General features: G+C 42.0%; 1 protein-coding gene and 1 long non-coding RNA gene across 2 annotated transcripts in view; one reads left to right on the top strand and one right to left on the bottom strand.

The window, feature by feature from the left end:
• Positions 1 to 26821, bottom strand: part of LOC109426683 (calcium release-activated calcium channel protein 1) — a 122983-nt gene that overhangs the window by 30354 nt on the left and 65808 nt on the right. The window contains exon 2 of the mRNA XM_029869673.2: positions 7047 to 7509. Within this exon, the coding sequence (XP_029725533.1) occupies positions 7047 to 7509 (463 nt within the window). The remainder of the gene's footprint in view (positions 1 to 7046; positions 7510 to 26821) is intronic.
• LOC115261140 (uncharacterized) lies at positions 13915 to 20957 on the top strand. The gene is made up of 2 exons (XR_003894779.2): positions 13915 to 14052; positions 14131 to 20957. It is a non-coding gene; the product is annotated as an uncharacterized LOC115261140 (long non-coding RNA).

Below are 26821 nucleotides of genomic sequence, written 5' to 3'. Positions count from 1 at the left end.
GGGGCCACATCTAGCTCATCCTCATCTGGAAAAGCTGCCTCTAGATTCTACGCGTATACTGAAGCGACATCCGAAGTTCAAAGGTTCTACCGCAGTTTGACCATCATCAGGTAAGAGTGGATGTTAGAGCCACGATAGGTCTTGACGTCGATAATATCGGAGAAGAGCCTTTTGTCAATCAGAACGTGTGGGACGTCAGGGGCCCATATAGCCGAGGCGGTAAACGCACGGGTATTCAGCATGACCATGCTGAGGGTGACGGGTTCGATTCCCGGTCGGTCCAGGATCTTTTCGTAAAGGAAATTTCCTTGACTTCCTTGGTCATAGAGTATCTTCGTGCCTGCTACACGATATACACATGCAAAATGGTCATTGGCAGAGGAAGCTCTCAGTTAAAAACTGTGGAAGTGCTCATAGAACACTAAGCTGAGAAGCAGGCTTTGTCCCAGTGAGGACGTTACGCCAAGAAGAGAAGAGGAGGAACGTGTGTCGATTTGTGATTCCGTCTATTGTGATCTCCAAGTGTAACAATAAGGAAAAGGCTATGTTGGATAAAGGTGCTACGTATGACCATGTTTTTTCGAGCGGCGAAATCAATTAGTCGTGAACTTTCCGATTATCGGTAGGAATTTCTTCTCTCGGCCTTCCTCGAAGTTCAGATCTCCTATGATGATCTTGTTGTGGCTTGGGCAGTGTGGGGTCGTTTCTCTCATATTCGGAACTAATTCTTAGTAATCCTATAGTCTATACATAGAGATATGCGGAAGCCAACCGTGCAGAGCCAAATGAACATGTTAAACTTTGCAGGCCGGCACACAGAGAACAGACATCCAAGTCCAGTTCCGAAACTGTGTAAGAAATTTAAAGGTGATTTGCAATAACAACACAAGTGACAACACGTTGGCAGCGCTCTTTGATTTGATAGTCTATAATCTGTACTATATTAAAATCAGTTTAAATAAAGATTCATTATGGAAGCAAATCGTTTCAACGTGGGGGCTCAACCGGGATCAACCATCGACTTGCATCCCAACACGTATTTATCATCACTTGAACGTCGATTGTCTAAACTTGAAAGTGCTATCAACAAGATAGAGCGCATTTTCTGCAAGATCTTTAACAAAGATCTAACTGATGTGTGCGATTTCCCCGAAACAACAGCGACTGCGGCAGCCGAGAGCACTAGTCCATGTACACCAATGTTTCCCAAACTTTTGGGAGGTATCGCCCCCTTAGAGCTTCAAAAAAATATTTTCGACCCCCCCTAGGTCAGATTTTATTTTATCTATAGTAGAAGACTGAAACTGTGCTTAGCTAATGCCTTTTAAAGCGCTACTGTGGCAAATCTAGCAGTGCCTTTCACTGTATCTAAATCTGTGTCACTCACATTTTCATTAAATTGTTTTGTAAATGCGTTGATTTTCCGCATTTGAAAAAAAATATAGTGAAGTTAAATCGTTCTTACAAAAATATTGAAATCGTGTTTATGCCTACTTCTCAAACCGTTGTTAATTGAACTCTTATTAATCAAAATAGAACGAACTGTGAACACATATGAACACTCGGTATGTATTCCCAACCAGATGATTTATCATTGTTCTTAAAAGGACTTTTTCAACGACTGAAAGTCAATATTTGGTCACAAGTAGTCAGACTGGTGGAGAATTTGAAATTAACTACAAACATATGTTATGTGAAAAAAGTGCAAAAATATCGGTTTGTTGCCGAGGGCTGAAAATCTCGACAATAAGGAAAAATATTAATAATAAATATCGGTGTATTTTCAAATGTAGTTACGTTTTTCCAAATCCACATCCAGATTCAAATCAATGAGCTTTGTATAAACTTGAATGCTTTCTGTGTTTTAAATAAATTATCAAATAAGTAAATATGGCATATTTAAATGGAATTTTACGCAGAATTTTTGGTATGTTTTCAAATTAACTTCAGTAAAATTTGGAATTCCTCCGAGAAGCTTGAAATACTTTCAAACACAGTTGTTTGTAAACACTGTGATACGAATTTCATAAGAAAAGTGTTCTGAAATTCGACTGATAGGGTCTGGAACCATTTGGGTAGGAGCACCTATTTGGGCACTTGCTGCTATAACTCAGTCAATTTAGAACCGGTTGACTTGATTTTCAAGTCAATCGGTTTGAAATTGACTGAGTTGTAGCATCAAGTGCCCAAAATAGGTGCTCCTGCCCAAATGGTGCCTGATCCTATTCATGTTTTTGCTTGGAAATTCCATGAATAAGTCCGCCTACGAGTTGAAACGCAATTTTTCTCATCAATTAGCAAAATTTTGACAAAAAACTAATCAAGATTCATGAATGTCCATTATAGGAGTATCCAAATATATTTTTATTTGGATTTCCAGAATCACACAAACCCTTCAGAAATACGTCTAGCAATTTTGCCAAAGAGGCTCTCAAATCTCACAAATTCCATGAAACACATTTTAAACAAGCGCATGGCACACTGTCTTATTCATGTATACATGTGATTTCAGACACTCTGCAATAGCCCACATAAATACCAATAATTCTGTAGAATTAAGTCGATGTTTATGTTTAATAGTCACAGCATTTTTATTATCTTCGACAGAACTTGAACTGTAAGCTTGAATGTCAAGGAGTGTTTATGATTCAGTACACATTCTCGACTTATGATTCAATACTTTGGATGTTTTCTAATCATTGAAAAAATCGCCCCCTTTTTAGTATTTTCGCCCCCCAATTTTGATTACTCAAGTTTTCGCCCCCCTGGGCCTGATTTTCGCCCCCAAGGGGGCGATTTCGCCCACTTTGGGAATCACCGATGTACACCGACCGACGAGAAATCAAATGAAGAAGTGAAGAATATGATGATACCCTCCGCTTCTGTATCAACCTCTACCGAGAGTAGAACAATAGTTGTCGATTCGAGCACGTTTGCCAAGCCTCGATATGACGGGCGGTGTGAGTAATTTACTGCTGCAGAATTTTTGAAACGTTTCGATCGTTATGCGCGTGCTAATGAGTTGCTGCTAACTGATGAGGATCGCATTGAAGCCGTAAGCGAATGTCTGCAAGGCGAACCGAAGCTGTGGTGCCGTGCTTTTAGGTATAGATTCTACAGCTGGAAGAATTTTGAATGCTTGTTTCTGGCGAGGTTCTGGGGATGTCACGAACAACGTAAGTTCATGGATAAACTGCTACATGGAAAATATGTACAAAAGGGGAAAAGAAGTCGCATGGCTGCGTATTTTTCCCGCTTTTTGATAAATGCACAGCAACTACAACTACCGCCAACAGAAGATAGATTGATCCGAATCATAATGGGACATTTTCCACCAAAAATACAAGAGCTGCTGGTATACAGTAGTGACATTGGATCTGCATAAAACATTCTTGTTACCATGGACCAACACAACAACGGATCTTCAGAACTTCCGCATAATGATCGTTCTGGCGCGGGGAGTTGTAACACGACGAAATGAACATCTCTAACATGAGGACCATCGAACGATCATCTGCCTAAATGGTCTCGGGATCAGTGTTGGTTTGAACCGAGTTCAGAACGGTCGCCAGTTAAAAGCGCTCTTTGATTTGATAGTCTTTAATCTGTACTATATTAAAATCAGTTCAAATAAAGATTCATTATGGAAGCAAATCGTTTCAACGAGTAGCGCTTGTTTACTCAGTATGGATATGGAGCATATATGAATGCGGAACAAACCTTATATTTTGACGATTATCGTTGAGAAAACGTGAATTACTTAAAAGGTGACCCATCTTGCCCCGCACTTTTTTCACGGCGCAAAATCGATCACTTTTTAAAACTGCTTGTTTAATATCATATTTTGTATTTAATGAACTTTTTATCGACTTTTAGCATAGCTAACTAGTGTAATAAAGAGTAGCTAACGAATACAAACCAATACGATTTGTATTTACAAAGTTATGGTGATCCATCCTTAGGTGACCCATCTTGCCCCGCCCCACCCTATAACCCTTTCGTGACGGAGCTCAAAAAATTGAAATCTCCATACAAATGGCTCAACTTTGACACTTCAGAACACTTAGATTTCCCAACAAAACAACAATTGTTTTACCTCATATGAAAGAACTACTCTTTATCTTTCGATTTCTTGCTTTGACTACCTAGACAAATCGGAAATAAAAATTATGCGACAGACACAACTTTTTCATGTTTTACGGTTTTTGTCCACTTTTTGTTTACCTCGTTGTGATAAATCTCACAGGCAACGTAAACAAAAGTTTGTTTACACACAAACGAGTATAAGTAATGGCTGAATTATTGAAACAGTTTACATCACATAAAACAAAGTATAAACAGATGAAAAAAATATGCAAAAATGCTACCGCTCAACAGCACAATTGTGCTGGTTCGTCACGGAAGGGATAAAGACAGACTGATTCCCATACAAAATAATCATGTTTAAGGATCAAAATATCTGTTCGATTAATAGAGCTAATAAACTATAGAGGACGAATGTCGCTGCTGTTCCCTTTGTTCTCGTTCGAAAACATCCCGGGTATCTATCTGTCAAACTGCATACTTTTTCGCTTTGACACTTATATACCTCCCTATCTTCGCCAGCAAGAGATGTTTCGGCGGCGACGCCAGCGACATTCTCCCTCTATAGTTTATTACCTCTATTGTTCGATTGTAATGGAATTTTGGCTGCAACCTTAAAATAACAAGAATTTTAGCTAGAATTTTGAATCACCATCCATGCAAATGTTTTCATTCGTTTTCATTCATCAGTATAAAGACTAGAGTGGGTCAACGTTGTATGGAGAAACTTTAAATTTGATCGCATCAGCCCGGAACAAAGCTTTTTCAAACTGTATTGGCGGCCAAAACAACTGTGCAAAATTTGGAAGCGATTGATTGCGTCCCCGTATTCCGCACTGCGATTGAAATTTGTATAGAATTTAGTATGGAAAAACGTGCTTTTTTGCATTTTTCTCCTAAATTGAATTTTTTGTCAAAAACAATCTAACTAATGACGTTAAAGTGTAGCCTAGGATATGCCGAAAAACTTTGCCAAAGACCGCAAAGTGATCCGATGCTTGTGGAAAAAGTTATTCGCTTGGTAGCTTCGGTATATCCTAGGCTAAACTTCAACGTCATTAGTTAGATCGAGACAAAAAAAATCAATTTAGGAGAAAAATGCAAAAAAGCACGTTTTTCCATACTAAATTCCATACAAATTTCAATCGCATTGCGGAATACGGGGACGCAACCAATCGCTCCCAAATTTTGCACAGTTTTTTTGGACGCCAAAAGGAATCGAAAAAGCTTTGTTCCAAAAAATCGACTTTGTTGACCCAGTCTAATAAAGACACTTTTTGTATGGAAATAGTTAACTATATTTTAGCGAGAAATTTCCGATCATTCGTGTGCGTCGGTCGAATAAACTACGCGTGCCGTCGTGTGTGGATTGTAGTGCGCCAAAATGGCATTTCTGAGTGTGCGGTGGACGCGTCGTGGCTTCGCGTCGGCGCTGGTTCTCAATACACTTTTAGTTGATTTTCTTTTATTTTTTCTTTTATTTTTTGTTTTCAGTTACACAAAAGAGTGAAAAGTGTTAGTTCGGGCTCGCCGGTCGAGAAAAAAAAAATCCGGCGCCGACAAGTGAGTCGCGTTCAGTGTATTTCTATGTGGAATAGACTAAAGGTTTCTGCTCCCTAGTGGAGTGGAGACGCGCGATAGAATTTTATTTTTGGCTAGTTTTTGCGTCGAGAAGTGGTCGGTTGTTAACGGCGGTTTGTGTATACTGATCCATTGTCAAATCATATCACCAACCATAGGTGACTCCCGGACTGACAATGTACCTTACCCTACTAACAAAAATTCCTTCCTGAGACAAACGTGGAGATGCAGCGATTCGCGGTCTTTATAACAACGTTTGTCTTACTAACATTCCCTCCCATCCTCGATGACCGTAAGGACGTGGCCGGCGCCGTTATTGACCTTATTAAAGTTGAGAGCTCTCGCACTGTGTACATTGAGAATAGTAAGCTAATCCCAAGCCCTATTCATTGGTTCCCTGTGCAATTTCGATTGCTCTGGTCAATCACGGAGTAGCAACTACGAATTGTGCGGTCATCTATGCTCATGCTCATGCTCATGCTCATGCTCATGGAAATAGTTAACTATATTTTAGCGCCAGCCATTTTAAGTTTTCATACGATTTAGTATGGGGAAAATCACTTTTTCAAAGAAAAATCGGCACATGTTGCCCCTTAACCCCTAAAAATAAATCGATGAATGATTTCTGTTGGAAATTTTACGAAGAATCAACCCTCCGAAGACCGCAAAGCAATCTGAGGTATGAGTAAAAAGTTATTGACTGAAAACCGAATGGCATACAAACGCTGTTAAACATGTAAGGAATAACAATAAATAATAAAATCTCGTCATTTTATCGATCGGATGAGGCCTAATAAATTTTTCCACGAACGTCGCATCGATTTGCGGTCTTCGGAGGTCTGATTCCCAGTAAAGTATTCTACAGAAATCATTTGTTGACTTATTTTTAGGGATCTAGGGATGACTCCTAGCGATTTTTCTTTGCAGGAGTAAAATTTCCCCATAGTAAATCGTATGAAAAACTAAGAATGGCGGGCGCTAAAATATAGTTTTTCCGATCGATCTGAAATTTTGCACAGTTGATATTGGACCAAAGTGGATCTCAAAAAGTATACAGGAACTTGAGTTTTTCCATTTTTTGTATTTTCCCATATAAACCGTGTACCAGGGTAATACATATACGTAAAATTTTGAAAAAATCAACATAACTGTGAAAAAGCATAATATGCTACACACAACTTTGAACACGAGTATTTACCTACACGTAGGTATTTTACTCAAAAAATTAAAACTCCTTATAAATTTCAATCTGGTATCATTCATTAACTACTACTAGCGATTTCAATAGATTGTCGATCTCTTTTGCCTATGAACCAGCCATTAGCATTAAACAAATTCAAATTAATATGAATGCAGATGTAAAAAACATAGAGAATTCATACCTTGTTGTGTGTGCTGCAAATACTGGTTCGGTTGTTCCAGCCGACGGAATTATTATTGTTGTGCGCGTACGACCCTCCGTGACTGGGCGGGGAATGACTGTGATTGCTGTTGCTGCTGGTGCTGTGACTGCTGAACGGGCCACCTCCGCCGCTGCTGCGGTCAGTGCCTACGTTTCCGGCCGGTGTCGTCAGCAGGTGCACATGGGTAAACCCACTTCCGCCGTTCAGTGCACTATTGCTGGCGGCGCTCACAAAATTCAACTGATGCTGATGTTGGTGCTGCTGCTGGGCGCCTAGATTGGTGGCTCCGGTGGTGCCGTTCGGGATCTGAGTCACCACTAGGCCGGCACTGGGCAGGTGGTTTGTACTGAAGGTTTTCTGGTTGATGGCAGCTCCTAGGGTGGTGGCTAGCACTGTGTCGATTCCCGCTGTGCTAGTGCTCCATACCGACATGGCACCATTTCTGGAAGATGAAAGCAGACATGGTGGTGCCCGGGTGAGGAAATTTCGTACACACTGGTGGGAAAGAGGATGTCACTATCGGAACTGAACGCGAATAAGTACGTAACCGCGCGGGGAAAACGAATCTGAGTGATCACATCTACTGCACGAACGATTATAATTCAAAATTTAAGTAGAAACCAATAAAAACACGAGTAAATAGAGAGATGATGCACGAGATAAGAAAGTTGCTGGAATGTTTTGAGAGGGTGTTGTTTTGCTCCCGGTTCGTCAGCATCCAAACTGACGGGCGAGCAAGGAATCAGCTGCCAATGCTGTCAGTTAAAAGTGGGTGGCTAGGTGTCGAATTGCTCTTATGAATGTGTTTCCAGTGCTGGACGATAGAGCGATAGAGCTAAGTGCGTGTCTTTGATAAATAAGAAAAAATGCACATTAGGGTGTATCACATTTTTCACTACAGTGGTTTTTCGATTTTATCAAGTTCAAAAAATGTTTTACCGTGAAATTAGTGAAATGAAAAATAATTGCAAATTTTATGTTAAGAATTGATGAACTGCAAAATTTTTGAAGTGTTATTCACATTTTCAACTGTTTTAGCAATCTGCTAATGCTTGTATTATTGTAGCGCTGTCCTTGAACTACGTAGACTCATTTTGGGCCATCTCAAACGCCTCTTTCCCGATTGTAGAATTTTGTCCATACAAAATTTAAAAATTTGATGGACCGTTGATATCTGGCCAGATCCCCCTCCACCTCCTCAACGTAGTTTATGGAAGGGTTCACCGTGCTTTGATGATCATAGTAGCCAGGAAATTGTATGTCATTTTGATTTAAGACCACGCACAAGATGAAGAATTTGTCGGAGGTTTGGGCAGTGGAATTTCCGTAGCGAATAAAAGAATAACCGGGGAAAAACGTTACGATTAATGAACTGAACTTTATTGTGCAAAACTCAACGCGGTTACAATGTTTTGTTGTTGTTACATTTTTCTCTCTGACTCTGAGCCAGGGCCAGCCGAGGGGCCAGCGCTGTAGCATCGTACTATATGCCCAGTGGTAATTCAACCGGGTGGCCCAATACTCCTCCTCGATGATCAGCGTTGGCAGGCCTCTAGTCCCAACATCTCCGAGAACTTCCGTACCTTCACAGCTCCTAATGGCTTTGTCATTATGTCCGCAAGCATGTTGTCGGTGGAGCAATACCGCAGCAGAATTTCTTCAGAGTTGGATAGCTCCCTGATGAAGTGATACTTCGTATCTATATGTTTGGAGCGACGGTTTTGCTTCTCCTGGGTAGCGAACTCCAAACAGCTTTTGTTGTCCTCCCAAATAACGGTTGGTGATTTCTGCTCTGCCTTCAGTTCCGCAAGAAGTCGGCGCAGCCAGACAGCTTCCTGTCCAGCCTCAGCTAGAGCTACATATTCAGCCTCCATCGTAGAAGCCGAAACGCATGACTGTTTCCGGCTACTCCAGCTCACCGTTGCGCCGCCAAGACGAAACACGAATCCACTGTTCGACTTGCGGTCCGCGGTATCACTTGCCCAATCGGCGTCACAAAAACCTTCCAACTGTAGATTCTCGGCATTGAGGCGCAATCTTGAATCTGCTGTTCCGCAAAGGTATCTCACAACACGCTTAACTTCAGTCCAATCCGATTGAAGCGGGTTGTTGATTTTCCGGCTCAATATCGAAACGGACGCAGCAATATCCGGCCTGCTGTTCGTGGCAATGTATAGCAGTGACCCGATCAAACGATGGTACTCGATGTTGTTCGGCAGGCTCTTTGATTCCATCCTGTTCTTGTAGTAGCCCGTGTCCATCGGAACATTCGATCGCTTGGCCTCCTCCAGATTGTAATTCTTCGCAATTTTTCGAATAGCAGCAGCCTGGTTGATCGAATATACTCCATCAGCTTCCCTGTTCACGCTCATCCCCAGAAAGTGACGAATTGTTCCCAACGAAGTGATGCGGAACCTCTTCCGAAGCTGCTCTTCAACCTTGTCGATTTCGTTCTGTATACGGCACACGAGCACCATGTCATCCACGTAGATTAACAAATACAGCCACTCTCCGTTGCCGAGGTTCTTCATGAACAAGCACGCATCCGAAGTCGACTGTTCGAAGCCAATACTTGTCAGGAACTCCTTGATGGTGTGGTTCCAAACCCGTGCGGCCTGTTTCAGGCCGTAGATGCTCCTGTTAAGCTTACACACCCAGTCCTCCTTCCCAGCAACTTCGAAACCCGGTGGTTGAGCCATGAAAATATCTTCCTTCAACAGTCCGTAGAGGTAAGCACATTTGACATCGATATGCCTGACATCCATCTTCCTGCTGCTAGCGACGGCCAGCAGAACGCGGAACGTTTGTTGCATCGCAACGGGCACAAAAACTTCCTCAAAATCTTGCCCGAAGCGCTGAGAGTAGCCTTTGGCCACTACTCTAGCTTTAAACCGTACAACTTGGCCGTCCGAATCCTCCTTCTTCTTGAACACCCAGCGACTTCCCACGGGTTCCCGCCCGGGTGGCAACCGAACGAGTGTCCAGGTGTCGTTGTCCTGCAAAGAAGACATCTCCTCCTTCATCGCAGCAAGCCACTTTTTCTTTTCAGCAGAAGATATCGCCTGCTCGTACGTCATCGGTTCATCACCACAAAACGCAGCCATACCGGCTTCACCGATTACGTAGTCTTCGAGCCTTCTCGGTAGCACACCCTGAGTAATGCGGCCAGATCGCCGCCGGTCCTGAACTACACCACCAGCAGCTCCAGCTTCATCAACCGCAGAATCACTTTCTTCCGAGCTTCGTTCCTCTGGTCCACTGTAGAACGAGTCTGCATCTTCGTCCGGATCATCTTCCGTCTCCAAACGGTTGTCTTCCGCACTACCGATCTCAACTTCTACTTCTCCTTTGTTACGAACGTCGGTGGAAAGTTCATTATTCACTTCTGCACCCAATTCCAGAAAACGGGCATCTCTACTCACAGTAACCTTCCGAGTGTCCAGGTCAAGAAACCGATACGCCTTAGCTTGACTGCAGTATCCGATGAAGACCATCTTCTTCGCCTTGCTCTCAAGTTTGCCCCTCTTCTCACTCGGGATGTGGACGTACGCTTCGCAGCCAAACACCTTTAATCCCTGCATCACCGGTTTGCGACCGAACCAGCGCTCAAACGGAGTACATCCAACGGAACGAGAAGGCAATCGATTTTGGAGAAACGTCGCCGTGGATACCGCCTCGCCCCAGAACTCCTTTGGAAGATTGGCATCGATGAGCATACATAAAGCCATTTCTTGGAGGTAGAGATTACGCCGCTCAGCCACTCCGTTTTGCTGCGGCGAGTACGGTGTGGTGTATTCCGCCCTGATGCCTTCCGCAGCAAAGAACTCACGTAGCTCGGTATTCACGTACTCTCCTCCGTTGTCGGACCTTATCGCTTTTGGCTTACGGTTGAATTGGTTCTTAACCAAATTCACGAACTCCTTAATCTTCCCAGGCACTTCGGATTTGTTCGCCAGCAAATATATGGTGGTATAACGACTATAATCGTCAATGATCGTCATAAAATACTTCTTGCCTCCGGGTGTCACATGTTTGAAAGGTCCACACACATCAGTGTGCAGAAGCTCGAGCACCTCCTTAGCACGCCTCTGTGCCACCTTCGGGAATGGTTTCCGATGCAGTTTGCCTTCGAGACAACACTCACACACCAGCTTTATTCCACAGTCTACCACCTTCATGTTCGTGCCTAGCTCCTTTTTGTTGATCAGGTCCACCACGTCGTAGTCCCGGTGGCCAAAGCGACGGTGCCACGTATGTTGGCAGAATTCATTGTGACGAGACGCAGCAGCAGCCAAAGATCTCTCGCAACACCTTAACAGGTACATCCCACCACGCAAGTCAGCGACCGCCACCGTGCAGCCACTCGCATCACGGACCCGACATCCATGTGAATCGAACACAACAGAGAAATTTTTCGCAACAAGCATACTCACGGACAAAAGACTGCCTTCTAATTCTGGGACGAAGAGAACGTCCTGCACTTTCACATCACGCTTCTTGCCACCGCCGTCCTCGCACAGCAGCATTCCGTTGCCAACTCCAGCAGCAACCGTTTTCTTACCGTTGGCAAGAGTTACTTCTACCCGCACGTCTTCGACCAGCTCGGAGAAAAAGGCTTTGTTGCTTGTCATGTGCTGCGACGCGCCGCTATCGACGAACCAGAACCGCGTAGATCCTTTCACCGTACAGCACTTTCCATCTTCCTCTGCCGCAGGAGCACTTCTACCAGCATCCGCCCAGAAAAGTAACGGCACACCGGAGTCCTGTGCCTGCTTCGCTTTTTGTCCACTTGCATTCGACGAGGTTTCACGTCTGCTTGCATCCGACTCCCCCTTGAGAGTAGCCAGGTACTTTCGGCAGTTCTTCCGGTAATGGCCGGGCTTTTTACAAAAGAAACATACCTTTTCGGATGCCTTTCCGCTTGGTCCCGTTTTCAGAGCCTTGCTATCGTTCATTCCTCGTTCCGTGCGCTTGAGATGTTCGTCCCGCAGTTTTGATTTCACCAGCTCCATTGTAATGTCGTCGTCCGGGCGACTCTCGAGTGCGGTCACCAAACCGCTGAACGAGTCAGGGAGGCTCCGCAAAACCATAGCCACTTTCATCTCCGGCTCGAGCTCCAATCCAGCTGCTTGTAGACGATCGAAGAGTTCTTCGAGCTCTAGAAGATGGTTTTCCATGTCGCCACCTTCGTGGAGGTTTTTACTGCACAGCCGTTTGAGCAGCGAAACACGAGAGGTTACTGTAGCTTTCTCGTGATGCTGTCGTAGTGCCTCCCATACATCATGAGCACTCGTGGCGTTCTTCAGCAATCCCAGCTGGCTGTCCTCGATGGTGAGTCCGATGGTGGCTTTGGCTCGTCTGTCCTCCTTCGTCCACTGCTCCGTGACAGGCACCGGCTTGGCCTCGTCAATCACATGCCATAACTCCTCGCGAGTTAAAAGCATCTCCATCCGAAATTTCCACACGTTCCAATTTGTGTTGGAAAGTCTCGGGAACGAAAACTTAGCAGCGTCCGCCATCTTCCTCCTCCTCGAGGGAATTCTCCTCCTGCGCGTACAACCGACCGAACCGACGATTTAACTGCACAACTTCCCGATATTCCGACCGAACAACTGGTCCCATAACCTGTCGGAGGTTTGGGCAGTGGAATTTCCGTAGCGAATAAAAGAATAACCGCGGGGAAAAACGTTACGATTAATGAACTGAACTTTATTGTGCAAAACTCAACGCGGTTACAATGTTTTGTTGTTGTTACATTTTTCTCTCTGACTCTGAGCCAGGGCCAGCCGAGGGGCCAGCGCTGTAGCATCGTACTATATGCCCAGTGGTAATTCAACCGGGTGGCCCAATAGAATTGAAGAAGTTCTTTGTACCGTAGGGTGCCTTAATTTCACGCGGGTCCAAATTTCGCTCACTGATAATATTTAGAGATCATAATCATAATACTAATTATGCAAATGTCCAAATTACACTTTTGCTACGCTATCTAAAGTGAAATTAGGACAAAATTTGGACCCGCGCAAAATTAGGGCACTCCACGGTAGTAAATTATTTAAAGCCACTTCTATAGAGCTATATAGCTATATAGCTGTGAGCAATAATTAGCCAATTTAACAAATTAAGTAGAATATGTTTCAATGGACGAGGTAATGGAAACTAACTTATCCCCCCAACACAAATGCCTGTTAGGGTGAAGTGTCGTAAATAAATAATAATAAAATAATTATAAATCATCAACACTGGATATTAAGAAATAACAAATTCAATAATCTAACTTATTGTTGTTGCTTAAATTTTTTTTTTCAAATTTGTTTGGGATAATTGGCTACATACTTATCATTTTCATTTTTCATGAAATGGGAAATTTATAATGACTGCACATCCGGTATGATTTTATTTTAAAAAAACCGAGAAAAATATATTTTGTACAAAAAAAAACACAGTAGTGGAATTAAAAGTAATTAGTTCGTCCTTTCAGGTTTTTCTTTAGAAGTTCATTTTTTTTGCAAATGTGAAGTAATAGTGAATAGACCATTCCCGTCTGACCTAACCCCCCATTTTTATATTTTACTTCGAAAGACAAATGATTTTGATGATTATTGACGTTTTCAGATTTTTTTTATATGCACTCCTGATTTTCTTACAAATTTTCAAAAATCGGGAATTTCACCACATTTTGGAATCAAAACCCCCATGCGAAGTAGTTTTTGGTTACCCTAACAATGGTGATCTTTTTTTCACCACTCAGAAAATGAGATGCACCATGGGAGCCCTATTCTGTAATGTTTGTTTACAATCAGAAATGTCAAACTGCCGGATTCCAGGAAGACCAGCACATTCAATCCCTTCGATGGGTTCCAAACGAATTGGCCGGGAGCATGTTCCAGAGATTCCTGAAGTAATCATCTCAACCGTCGACTGGATTGGGGAACACCTTTATTGCGGCGGTGTGCAATATTTACCGATAAGGTATCCGACGAGGAAGGTGATTTCAGTTTATCAGATTGAAGTGATGGGAAGACTCGGAAGAAGCGACGGGATAACAAAATTTAAATTTGACCAGATTATGGCAACCACGCATCGCGGAATCCTGGCGGATATCAACTAATTGAAGTAGAATTTTTTTGGCGCATTAAACCGGTACAACCTCGTCTACGACTGTACGGAAGTAATCCAGCACGAACCAGGCCCCGAAAGGATACGGTGGAAGAATGTCTCCTCACCTTGCACTTCGAATTTCGACGGGAAGATTCAATCTTCCACACATCTCGAAAAAGAACATTTCGGAGTGTTGTGATTCCGTTGGCACCGAAGCTATCCCAGACTGTAGCAATACATCTACATCCTGGATCCGGACATGGGAAGATTTTTTATCGAGGATGGTCTCCAGGCACGTCCGATTAATGAAGTAGAAATAGTTCTGGGAAGCCAACCTGATCCAACGACATCTGAAGTACATAAAGTGCAGCATCACCGCCCAGCATCCGTGTGCAGGAAGAAAGAGCCGCTTCCCAGAAACCACCTGCACGAGCTGCTCCCCACCATTACTATAATCTGGTTTTTCTATCGACGGAATCGCGTTTAGAATGAAACCATGTTTCGACCTCACCGAGAACAGCAGCAACAAACAATGGAATTATAAGCCGCAGCCCAGCATTTTTCCTTGAAGATGTTCGCCCTTTAGGGCGTTGGAAACTAATCTACAATTATAATTTTTCTCTGCTTGAAAACATTTTAGTTTGTTTCGAACTTCCGTTTTGAGTTGGGACCGGAACAAATCTTAATTTCTTCTTCTGTCACTTTCCTCGTTGACTCGTCGAGAAGGAGGGGGGATGATAAATAATAAATGCATTCGATGAAAAATTACCCAAACAATTTAGCACGGATTTGTTAAGAAATTTTCTCGATGACACTAATTTCACTTGAAATTTTTAAATTTCTTAAATAATTTATTTGTTTCCCCCCCCCCTCAAAATGTTGAATTCGGACAAAAATTTGCCGAGGGGGGCTGGGGAAATCGAAATTTGTGTCAGCCTTATGGCTAATGAATTCAAGAAATGTCGATTTTACCGTTACGTAATACATGGATGCGGCCTTATGAAATTTTTGATTGAAAGAAACATGAAAATCTAGGTAAGAAACTGCACATTTGAAGTACTTTATTTCTTTTGATCGCGATAAAGCCGAAAAAATGGTCCTTATGGTTTCTCTAGAGTACTATCGGTATTTAACGAAGTCTAGACCAAACGGAATTGAATAATTACTCAATCTAAATGCTTTGCGTGACATCGCTATAAGGGAGCATCCATTAACCCTTTATAAGGCAGTGGCAACTATATTGCCACCTACTGTTTGTATTTTTTTTTTCTGTTTTATAACAATTTATTCCAAATAATTTTTTTTTTTGGTTTACGCAAAATTGGGATTACTAACAACGCCTGGTATTTTTTTGGTACTAAGCAAAGCTTTAAAAACAATTTGGTAGCCATTTGTAGTCTTAAAAATGGCAAAAATTGACCGCGTGAAGAAAATTAGCTCAAACTTATTGTAAAATTATAGATTTGGTAAATATTTTAAGAAATAATCAAATTACGGGTTGACATGAGCTGAACTACACAGTTTATATTATGGGTTAAGCCCTAATCCACTCTAAAATATCTTTTCCGGTTTTTTGTCGAAGTCAACAGAAGAAAAGTACCCTAAACGGGCAGTGGCAACTATATTGCCACCTCAAAAGCTCGAGCTACAACAGAATCTCTTTGAAAGAAGTATCACTAATAGATTTCTGGAGTAGGCTACGCCAGTGGGTTAATATCAATAGTTTTAATAAAGTTTGCGCCACCTCGCTATTTGGGAAGACATGGTGATCCTATTCAGCAACAGCAGTGATAAAAAAAGAATGGAGTAGTTAACGAAATCCTATTGAGTAGTGACTAATATCAATAGTTTGAATCAAGTTTGCGTCTCCTCGCTTCTTGGGAGGACATGGTGAACCTATTCAGTAATAGCAAAATCTATTTAAATGAAGAATAAGTCATGAATCTTTGGAGTTGTTAAGGCAGTCTTACACCCTCATTCTTGTTAACGGGCGTATCCACTTTCGAACGTATTTGATTCGTTCGAATCCATTGCCCATTTGATTTTGCTGGCGTAATGAGTATACTACCCCTATTCGCATAACAGTCCCATGTTTGCTGGGTTTCCTATTCACATGGGACTGTTGTGCCAATGGGGGCAGTATAGTGGCTAATATCAATAGTTTGCGTCACCTCGCATCGGGGGAGGACATGGTGAACCTGTTCAGCACCCGCAGAATCTCTTAAAAAAGGCTTACCCATGGATCTCTAAAATAGTTATAGAAGTTTTGATGAGAATAATTTCTATCAATAGTTTGCGTCACCTCGCTATTTGGAAAGACATGGTGAACCTATTCAGCAACAGCAGAGATACCGTCAGTGTACCAGTAGCCGCTCACTGTTGCAAAAATCAAGTTTTCACGCATAAATACCCCCTTTTCGTCGCTGATATTCTTGGACAATAAAAAATATATGAGAGCCCGTTTTATGCAATATTCACCGAATAATATAAATTTTAAAAACAAAACAGTAGAATTTTTTGAGCGGCTATTGGACTCAAAAAAGCTGTAGGAAATTTTATGTGTTCCAATAACCGCTCACGCAAAAAAATACGTGGAAATCGTAAAAACTGTCGATTGTACACAGTGTATTTAATCACTATTATACACTCCCGCTGAACAGGAAAAATAATTGTAAAAACATAGAGTTGCAAAAATAATTCACTTTTCCGCAAAAGTCTATTTAAAAGATGGCAGACATTTGTCCGTGAGCGGAATTAGGACCACTTTGGTCTCACACAAATTGTAATAAAATCATACTTTTATGAAAAGTTCTACATAAGTCTTGTTTTGTATCTGATTGTACTTAGATTAAACTAACTTAAAATGCAAAAACATTACAAATTGGCTTACCAGTCATTTAACAGATGATGTTTTTCTGCAAAACTGGTCTTAGATTAGCGGAATCTGGTACCTTGATGGTAGTTCGAATCTTGGTTCGAATATACTTTCGCTTCTTGAGAGGACATATGGTGAACTTTTTAGCACAGTAAATCATACTATATACTATATACAATATATTAAAAACTGATTAGGTGAAGGATAAGTCTATGGAGAATGGGATAATTCCAGATATTCTACGAATAAATGAGCAAGAAAAAGATATTTTTGTGCGTCAACTCGCAACTCAAGATAACTGGTTGAGTCCTTTTAGTTCAATAAAATTTTGATGGCGAGAAAGAATCGTTTAAGGACTTATTGAAAAACAAAATTCTGGTATTCTAGGAAGTTAATAAAATAACAGGAATAACCCTCTAGAATAATTTGAATAAATTAGTGACTTCAATGTGAACTTGCCGCATACTTTATGTTAATCACCCAATCTTCTGCTATTCTGCTATTCTGCTATTATCAACGCATCCCCTGGCTTTCGCCCATCTGCGTTGTCTTTTCACTAGGCAATACGTCTACCAATTGATGTTTATGGGCTTGCCGGACCAAGTCATGTAGCTAAGCCAAACACCCCACCTACAACTGTTGGGTAGGCACCATTGTCCCGCCCACTGGTCTTTTACAGCTAGTTGTAGGTGCATGTGTGCGTGTAAGTATTGGAGTGTGTGTGTCAGTGTTGGTGTATTGTAGGCGCCAACTCCTTCTAATCCACTCTGATAGCTAACACCCTATTGAACCATTACCCTTAAATTTGGCAATCTATGAAATAGAATGAGTTAAACGCCTGTAGAAAACAGTCAGTTAAATCAAACAAGGAATATTAGTATTAAAGCGAAGATACAACGAAGCAACGCCCCGAACCTCGAGAGCACAAACCCCAAGAACCAAATGACAGGCAGCGCCGATAAGTCGATCGACTGGCCACCATCAGTGAATAACCAATCGAGTAAACCCCCCAGCACAAACTGCCACCAGCTCTCCCGACCTGCGCCCAACAAATCCGAGGCACAGCCCAGCCTTAGCTTCACCTTAAAACCAAAATCTAGATTACAGAGCACAATACTTCCCAAGTAACCACACAGCTCGAGCCGCAAATCACGCACAACACGGCACAAATAAGACAAACACTACCACGCCCGTACAACCGAACCCGACCTAGAGTAGAGAAGGGTCTCTTTCCACTCCAACCCGGACTCAACTGCACCCACAGGGCAGCGCACCTCACCCACACCGCACTCATTCATGCATCACTGTCCGAGCCGCACGGTCACCTGGGTTGAGTCTACCTGCATGACCTCGCCCAACCCGTAACGCAGAGTTTAAGTCCCTCTCTTGCATTACAAAGTACTCCCTCTTCCCAAAAATCTGTGCGTGGTATAAATGAGATCTTAAGGCTGAAGAAATCGTCACCAATACAACCGCCAACACTGAGCACTCAATGATGTCGGCCTTATCAACGACGACCCCCTCAGTCCCAAACCCAATTATCCCACACTACCCAAGTAACCACCCTGCTGAAGCCGTAAGCACCACACGCACAAAGCACACACACACCGACACGCACCACCCCACACAAACCACCAAGGCCGAACAAAAGCGGAAAGCGGTGCCACCACTGCTGAATCACGAGTTTTTCAGTATAATTCAGCAATCGTAGATCCATTCTTCGACCCTACTCAGCCCTAACGGTCCATAGCAATGCCTGTCAATATATGCGCCTCACACATGCAACCCCTACACCCTAACAGTATGGTCACTTGGGTATCCCTGGGTTTTGACATGATGGTCAGGGATCACAGCCATCAAAACGTTCCACACTTTATCAGGGCTTACGACCTGTAGACAAGATGATTTCTCAATAGTTTCAAGCTCTTTCGGACCTTCCGCTATTGGAGACCATCATGGCTAGCGGTGTTATCTGTTATGTTAATCACCCAATCTTATTACAATTTATATGCTCTTATTTTCCAGCCTGAAGTGTATTGTTCGGATAAATCACAGAACCCACGGAAACACCGAAACACCCCACCCACAATATTTGTTCATTACCTATAAGCTTTTAACACGTAAACACGAAATTTAACAATGCTAACAACACACTGGCGAATTTTGATCCTGTTCATGATAATCAAGCTGGACCGGTACCGGCTATAGCACTTTTGTTGTGGAGCTCCAATGAAAGATTGGTTCACATTCTCAGGTTCACATATGTATAAGTTTGTGGGACAACTGCAGTGATAAAATTATAATATCGGATATTAGTAGGATGGCCATGATCGACGGGACTGTCTGAAAGATGATGAAAAATCGGATGTTCAGCTTTGCGTTTATCTGTTTACAGCGAATGCACATGGTAAATCCGCTTTGGTTGTTAAGTGTACTGCTGCTCATGATGCTGCTGCTGATAAACGTTTGGACTCGTAGCTCCGATGATGCGGTTCTGTATCTGAGCTAGCTACCCCAATTCCGGCATCTGGCAGGTAGTTTGTACTGCAAATTGCCTGGTACTATAAAGCTTCTGGCTGTGCTCCATACATACCTATACACTGAGAGATCAAAGTACTCTTTAAAGAGTGAAAAAGTACCCTTTTCGAGAGTAACTAGGTGAACTCATAAAAAGAGTAAACGGCCTTTACTCTTTAAAGAGTAAACTGCTTGTACGTCAAATCAACGTGTGATTTTTACTCTTTTTCTGGAACGATTTCAAATTATGAAGAGAGTAAAATTTACCCTCTTTATCATTTTATGGGAACTTAGTGATAATTTTGAACTTTTAAACAATCAAATAAATAATAAACAACTTTAAAAAGATTTTTTTGCGAAATATTTATTAATTTTTGTTATTTCACTTTTTATTGTTTGTTTATTGCTGTGGGATTTGCCAGTTGGACCACGAACAACTTTTATCCCCGCACCTGGTTGAAGGAATCCTGGACCAAACTTTGACCCAGGTGGAGGTCAAAAGGCCCCCTCGGAGCCACCGACATCCTAATGAAAGAAATAATTTACTAATTAGTTGGTAACTTAACAACGCAATTGAGTATTTTGTTTTACTTACCCGCAAAAATCTACAAAATCACATCAGTCAGTCAGACTGGATGTTCCTCAGGATGCACCTCGAAAATGCTCAACAACATTTTCACTCATTAGAGTACCCGGTCGGAATTATAAGAAGGGCCAAATTTACCCATTTTCAAAATTTGACAGGTACCCTTTATTTTGACAGCTTCATATACTTGCAAAAAGAGGGTACTTTTTATTCCTTAAAGGGTAATGCCGGATTCGCAGTGTATGGTAACATTTCTGGAAGGTATGTTTCGAAACGTAAAAACCAAAATCAAGGTCATTCTTATTTACGGGCGTATTCGCTTTCGAACAAATTTAATTTTATTTAAATCGTGTGAACGAAAGGGAATACGTATGCAAACAACAATCAGCTGAACCTGGTTTCCTATAAACTTACCAGCTCCCAACGGCATTCAATAATTATTTCCGAAGGTTTACGCTCCAATCGGTGCCGCTGTTGGACAGTTTCAATTCCCGCAGATAGCGAAGGCTTGTTCATCGAGCAGCTGACGAATGGCGTCGTGCTACTACGGGGCCAATTCCAGTTTCTCCAGAAATTCTGCATTAACATGTCTAAAGGGTCTAACTCGTTTTGTAAACAAACATTGTTTCTGTCGCTGTAGGGTCTATCTCGATCCACCCACGCATCTGGGGGCCGTTATCAGAAAGATCAAACTTCGCTCTTTCTGATAACGACCCCCAGATGCGTGGGTGGATCGAGATGAGCCCTACAGCGACAGAAACAATGTTTGTTTACAAAACGAGTTAGACCCTTTAGACATGTTGATGCAGAATTGACACTGTCCTCTTGCTGTCGGGTAATCTTTTCCTGCTCCCGGCACTACTGGTCCGTGTGATGCTGATTGAGTAAACTGAGGTGGCTACCTACGTTGAATTGGGTTCGGTGGATTGTAACTCCCGGCAAAGTGCTGCTCACGGTAACTGCAAACGTACTTCCGGGGTCGGGAATATCCTTTTCTCTGGTGATCGAATCAAAACTATAGTTTTTGCGTTTTTGCCACTCTAGTCAAGTGCGTGCAAAATGCCTCTGTCAAAACCGTCAAAACAAAACAATTGACAGCCATCAGCTGACGAAAAATTTGCATCAACATGTCTAAAGGGTCTAACTCGTTTTGTAAACAAACATTGTTTCTGTCGCTGTAGGGCTCATCTCGATCCACCCACGCATCTGGGGGTCGTTATCAGAAAGAGCCAAGTTTGATCTTTCTGATAACGGCCCCCAGATGCGTGGGTGCACGGAGAAACGAAACTACCCAGAAGTGAGTTCTTTCCACTCAACTTCGGGGTTGCGTGCGTCAAGCCACTTTTGAGTTGATGAAATCGATGTTTTTGTTGGGTTGTTCCCGCTTGCTTCCATGTGAAAGGAATACCCAATTTTAGGTTTTTTTCACCCAACCGAAATTTTGACTAGGTTGTATTCACTCAAATTTGAGTACTGTGCTAGAAACTCAGTTTTGGCTTGACGCACTGAACTGAAAAAGTTGGGCTGTTTCTCTCTTCACTCTCTGACAACATTAGAAAGAGCGCATGAAAAGGGAGACGAAAAAGAACTCAAAATTGAGTTTAAAAGTACCTAATTTTGAGTTTTTTAGTTTCTCCGTGTGGATCGAGATAGACCCTACAGCGACAGAAACAATGTTTGTTTACAAAACGAGTTAGACCCTTTAGACATGTTAATGCAGAAATTCACCTCACAGGAGAAACGTCAGAGGGGGGAGAACGGGATCAAACGCATTTTCACCAAGCCAAACCCTAAAGGGGAAAACGGTATAAAATAGAGCTTCGCACTGTTTTTGCTATTTTTCAATAGTTGCAGGCTTTAAAAAATAGTGATCCCATGGGAAAGTTTACTCAATAAATTGTCAGAAAGCCGTAGAGCACATAAAAAAATTACACGGGAATGGTCTATTGTACCACTCGTGTTTATCCCCGATTAGTCATGAATGTGTCGAAGACAAAGTACATGATGGCAAAGGGCTCCAGAGAGGAATCACGCCCGCCACCCCGAATTTATATCGACGGTGATGAAATCGAGGCGGTTGAAGAATTCGTGTACTGGTGACCGCCGACAACGACACCAGCAGAGAAATTCAGAGGCGCATTGTGGCAGGAAATCGTGCTTACTTTGGACTCCGCAGAACTCTACGATCGAATAAAGTTAACTATCTACAAAACGCTGATTAGACCGGTAGTCCTCTATGGGCACGAAACATGGACCCTAAGTGCAGAGTTCCAACGCGCCCTTGGAGTTTTCGAACGGAAGGTGTTGCGTACCATCTACGGCGGAGTGCAGATGGAAGACGGGACTTGGAGAAGGCGAATGAACCACGAGCTGCATCAGCTGCTGAAAGAACCTACCATCGTTCATACCGCGAAAATCGGGAGGCTACGCTGGGCGGGTCACGTCATCAGGATGTCGGATAGCAACCCGACAAATATGGTTCTCGAGAGTCATCCGACCGGTACAAGAAGACGTGGAGCGCAGCGAACTAGGTGGGTCGAGCAAGTGGATGACGATTTGTGGATCCTACGCAGAGAGCGGAACTGGAGACAAACAGCCATGGACCGAGTGGAATGGAGACGGCTATAGCTATAGTATACTATGTACAGCAGAGGTCACCCCGGCCTTAGCCTGATCGGTAAGGTAAGTAAGTAGATACGGTGGGTATCTGATCGTGTCTCAAAAATCAAGCCAATCGGTTCAAAATTGACTGAGTTGTCGCAGCAAGTGCCCAGACCTCCCAGACCCTATGTGGCTCCCATTTTCATCCTACGAAAAACGAAGAGTTGAAGCGTTGTTTGTTTCTTATTTTTGAATTTTTTGTTAGAATTTTTTGTTAGCACGCATGAAAACAAAAAGAACGGAATCAATCAGTGCCGTTATCCTCCTCTTCCTCTTCTTGGCGTAACGTGCTGAATACCCGTGCGTTTACCGCCTCGGCTATATGGGCCCTATCGCTTGTTTTCGAATAGGATGAATTTGGGAGCGTGAGATGATTGATGGCATACATACCCTATAAAACTTACTAATTAGTCACATGACTTGGTGTTTAAGTTTTTGAATATTTATGAGAAATATAAAATCCGATCCTGTGTATGTTCTTCGGAGTCCGGCCATGTGGCCGAATGCCGTTTGACCTAACGCCGTTTAGCCGAATGCCATCTGGCCGAAAGGGTCATTTAGTCGAATGTTGTTTGGCCGAATTTTGATCAAAATAATCCACGCCTCTAGGACAAACTCTGTATAACATTCTAACTGCTAATATGATAATCAGAAATATTGTCTTCTTTTGACTATAAGCCATCGATCGAAAACTGATTGGTTGGCGCTGAGACTGCGAATGTTATTGTCTGAATTTTTCCATCTTTTAATCATAGGCTGTTCTTTTGAGTTATACTGATATAGAAAACAGTGGCATAATCGCTTAAGTTCATCATTCCTTTTTCGGTTGCACGACGTTCGACCAAATGATGCTTTCGGCCAAATGGCGTCCGGCCAAACGGCATTCGGCCAAATTACTTTCTTGGCATAGAAATAGTCGTTCAAAGTCGTGGGAAGGAAAGGGTTAATATATTCGAAGTGTTTCACCTACTTTCAAATTACAATACAGTTTTTTAATGTCCCTTTGTATGTTCTGTTCATCTCAACTGCCCAAAAATTTAAAAGGATAATTTCCTCATGAATTGTTATACATTATGAAACAAATCAGGTGTGTAAAGAACACGTTTCAATGGTCATTTGCTATATGTTAATCACAGTGGCGTAGCCAGAAATTGTTTCTGGGAGGGGTTTTCAACCGGCAATGGTACCTTTTTGATTTGACACTTACATTTTGTAAACAGTAATGAGCTATTGTATCCGTAGCTTCAAAATAGCGGCGCAGCCGAAAAAATTTTTCGTCGCAAAGCGCTTTACACTGAAAATTTGTTCCACAAATTTTGGTTCTGGGGGGGGTTTCAACCCTAAAACCCCCCCCGTGGCTACGCCAGTGGTTAATCATACAACACGATTCATATGTGAGACTGGCCTCATCCCATACCAGTTACAGCTGTTAGTAACGGCCTTACGATGATCGTTCGATAGCACTAAATATAGCAATTGGCGGGATCATTAACCCTTTGAAGCCGGAATTTTTCCAAGCGTTATTATGGTGTTTTTCCTACGTATTTATGTAGTTTTGGTGCTCAATGGTATAAATAAGGTAGAATATTATGCAGAATATTTTTTCCGGACATCCTACTGTTCTTAAGTTGAGATCCTAAAGTCTACGGGTGTAACGGTAACTTCTTTCATTATTCAAAGCTACGATTTGTAATCTATCGTGTCCAGTAAGTCTTCTGAAAGTTCAATAGAGAGTATTACATCAGTCGGGATGTACTAGGTCATCCAAACTGTTCTTGAGTTTAGATCCTACAGTCTACGGGTGTAACGGTAGCTTCTTTCAGTATACAAAGCTTTGGTTTGTAATATATCATGTCCAGGAAGTCTTCTGGAAGTTCAATAGACAGTATCAGCTCAGTCGGAATATCCTAGGTCAAGTTCAATAGAGAGTATAAGATAAGTCGGGACATCCTAGGTCTTCCAAACTATTCTTGAGTTTAGATCCTAAAGTCTACGGGTGTAACGGTAACTTCTTTTATTATACAAAGCTTCAATTTGTGATCTATCATGTCCAGTAAGTCTTCCGAAAGTTCAATAGAGAGTATAAGATAAGTCGGAATATCCTAGGTCTTCCAAACTGTTCCTGAGTTTGGATCCTATAACCTACGGGTGTAACAATAGCTTCTTTCATTACACAAAGCTTTGGTTTGTAATCTATCATGTCCAGTAAGTCGTCTGGAAGTTCAATAGAGAGTATCAGATCAGTCGGGATATCCTAGGCCATGCAAACTGTTCTTGAGTTTAGATCCTGAAGTCTACGGGTGTAATGGTAACTTCTTTCATTATATAAATCTATGATTCCATAGTGTATCTAAATAACTTTAAAGATTTCTAGAGCTTCACGGATCTCAGCAGTTTATGCTATGCTATTATTTATGGCGGAAACACAAAGTTTTTCTTGTCGATTTGAAGGACTCCATTTCAGAACAGTTTTCCCGACCCTGATTGTCCTAAAGGTTAATAATAAAAAGTAGTATTCAGATTGATCCAGTAACCACAGATAAATATGCAACGTTACTTAGTATTGCAGATATGTCTGTTGTTACGAATGTAGACCTGAAGTTCTGCACTCCAAGGTAGTTTGGCTTACCTGAAATATCCATATAGGGTCTTTAAATTACATTTGAGATTTTAAGAGCTTCACGGATGCCAGCAGATTATGCAAAACTATTATTTAAGGTGAAAACACATAAAAAAATTCTTGTAGATTTGAAGGACTTCATTGTAGAACAGTTTGGACAACAGTGAATATTCGAAAGGGTTATAATAAGCAAGAAGACTTCAGATTGCTCCAGTAACCACGGTTGATTATGCATCGTTACTCAGTTTAACAGATATGGCTACTGTTACGAGTGTAGACCTGAAGTTCTGAACTCCAAGGTAGTTTGGCTGACCTGGAATATCCTTATAGTGTCTCTAAATGACATTTGAGATTTTTAGAGCTTCACGGATCCCACCAGATTATAGAATACTATTATTTATGGCGAAAACACATAGAGCTATTCTTGTAGATTTGAAGGACTTTATTATAGAACAGTTTGGACGAACCTGAATGTCCCAAAGGGTTAAAATAAGCTAGTAGACTTCAGATTGCTCCAGTAACCGCGGTTGATTATGCAGCGTTACTCAGTATAACAGATATGGCTATTGTTACAAGTGTAGACCTGAAGTTCTGAGCTCCAAGGTAGTTTGGCTGACCTGGAATATCCCTATAGTGTCTCTAAATGACATTGTAGATGTAAAAAGCTTCACGGATCATAGTAGGTTATGCAATGCTATTATTTGTGGCGAAAATACATCACATTATTCTTGTAGATTTGAAGGACTTCACTATTGGACAATTTGGAACACCTAGAACATCCCAGAATATAAAACATTTCTCGATATTCTTGACAAAGATTAAATGAATACATATAAACGTAACCCATATCTAAGTTCAGCTTTTAGAACAACTGGTATGTCAGTTATGTCGTTTTTCCAAATTTCATGGTGTTCAGGATGTTCTAGGTTGTAAATGAAGTCTCAAATACAAATATTTCCATTTTTCCTTAATAAAGGACTCAATTTGCAACAACTTTGCCGAAGACAGTATTCTGTTTTGATGAATGGGTGAATTTATATAGTCGTTTCAATGTTGGGGTCATATATGACCCCTCCGGCTCCAAAGGGTTAAAGAGCCGCTCCTGAAAACTCGTGACCGAACAGCTGATTTGTAGCTGGGGACTTCCCTACTTCCCAGATTCCAGAGGGTGGATGATTCCTCTTCCAACAATATACGGAACTAATGGACAACTGCCTGGAACCGGTGCGGTGCGGCTGCTTGGAATAAATATGATGATTACTATTAGCTAATTTATGAGCAATTATCGTCACACATTGTTAACGGTTAAACCGGGGAGATCTATCATCCAGCAGCGCACGATTTCAATATATCTCCGGAGAATATTTAACGGCGAGTGATAGCCATTAATGTTTCTG

The sequence above is a fragment of the Aedes albopictus genome, chromosome 2, assembly GCF_035046485.1.
Source record: "Aedes albopictus strain Foshan chromosome 2, AalbF5, whole genome shotgun sequence".
Lineage (NCBI taxonomy): Eukaryota > Metazoa > Arthropoda > Insecta > Diptera > Culicidae > Aedes > Aedes albopictus.
The sequence above is the reverse complement of the archived record's forward strand: the minus strand, read 5'-3'. Positions and strand labels throughout refer to the sequence as shown.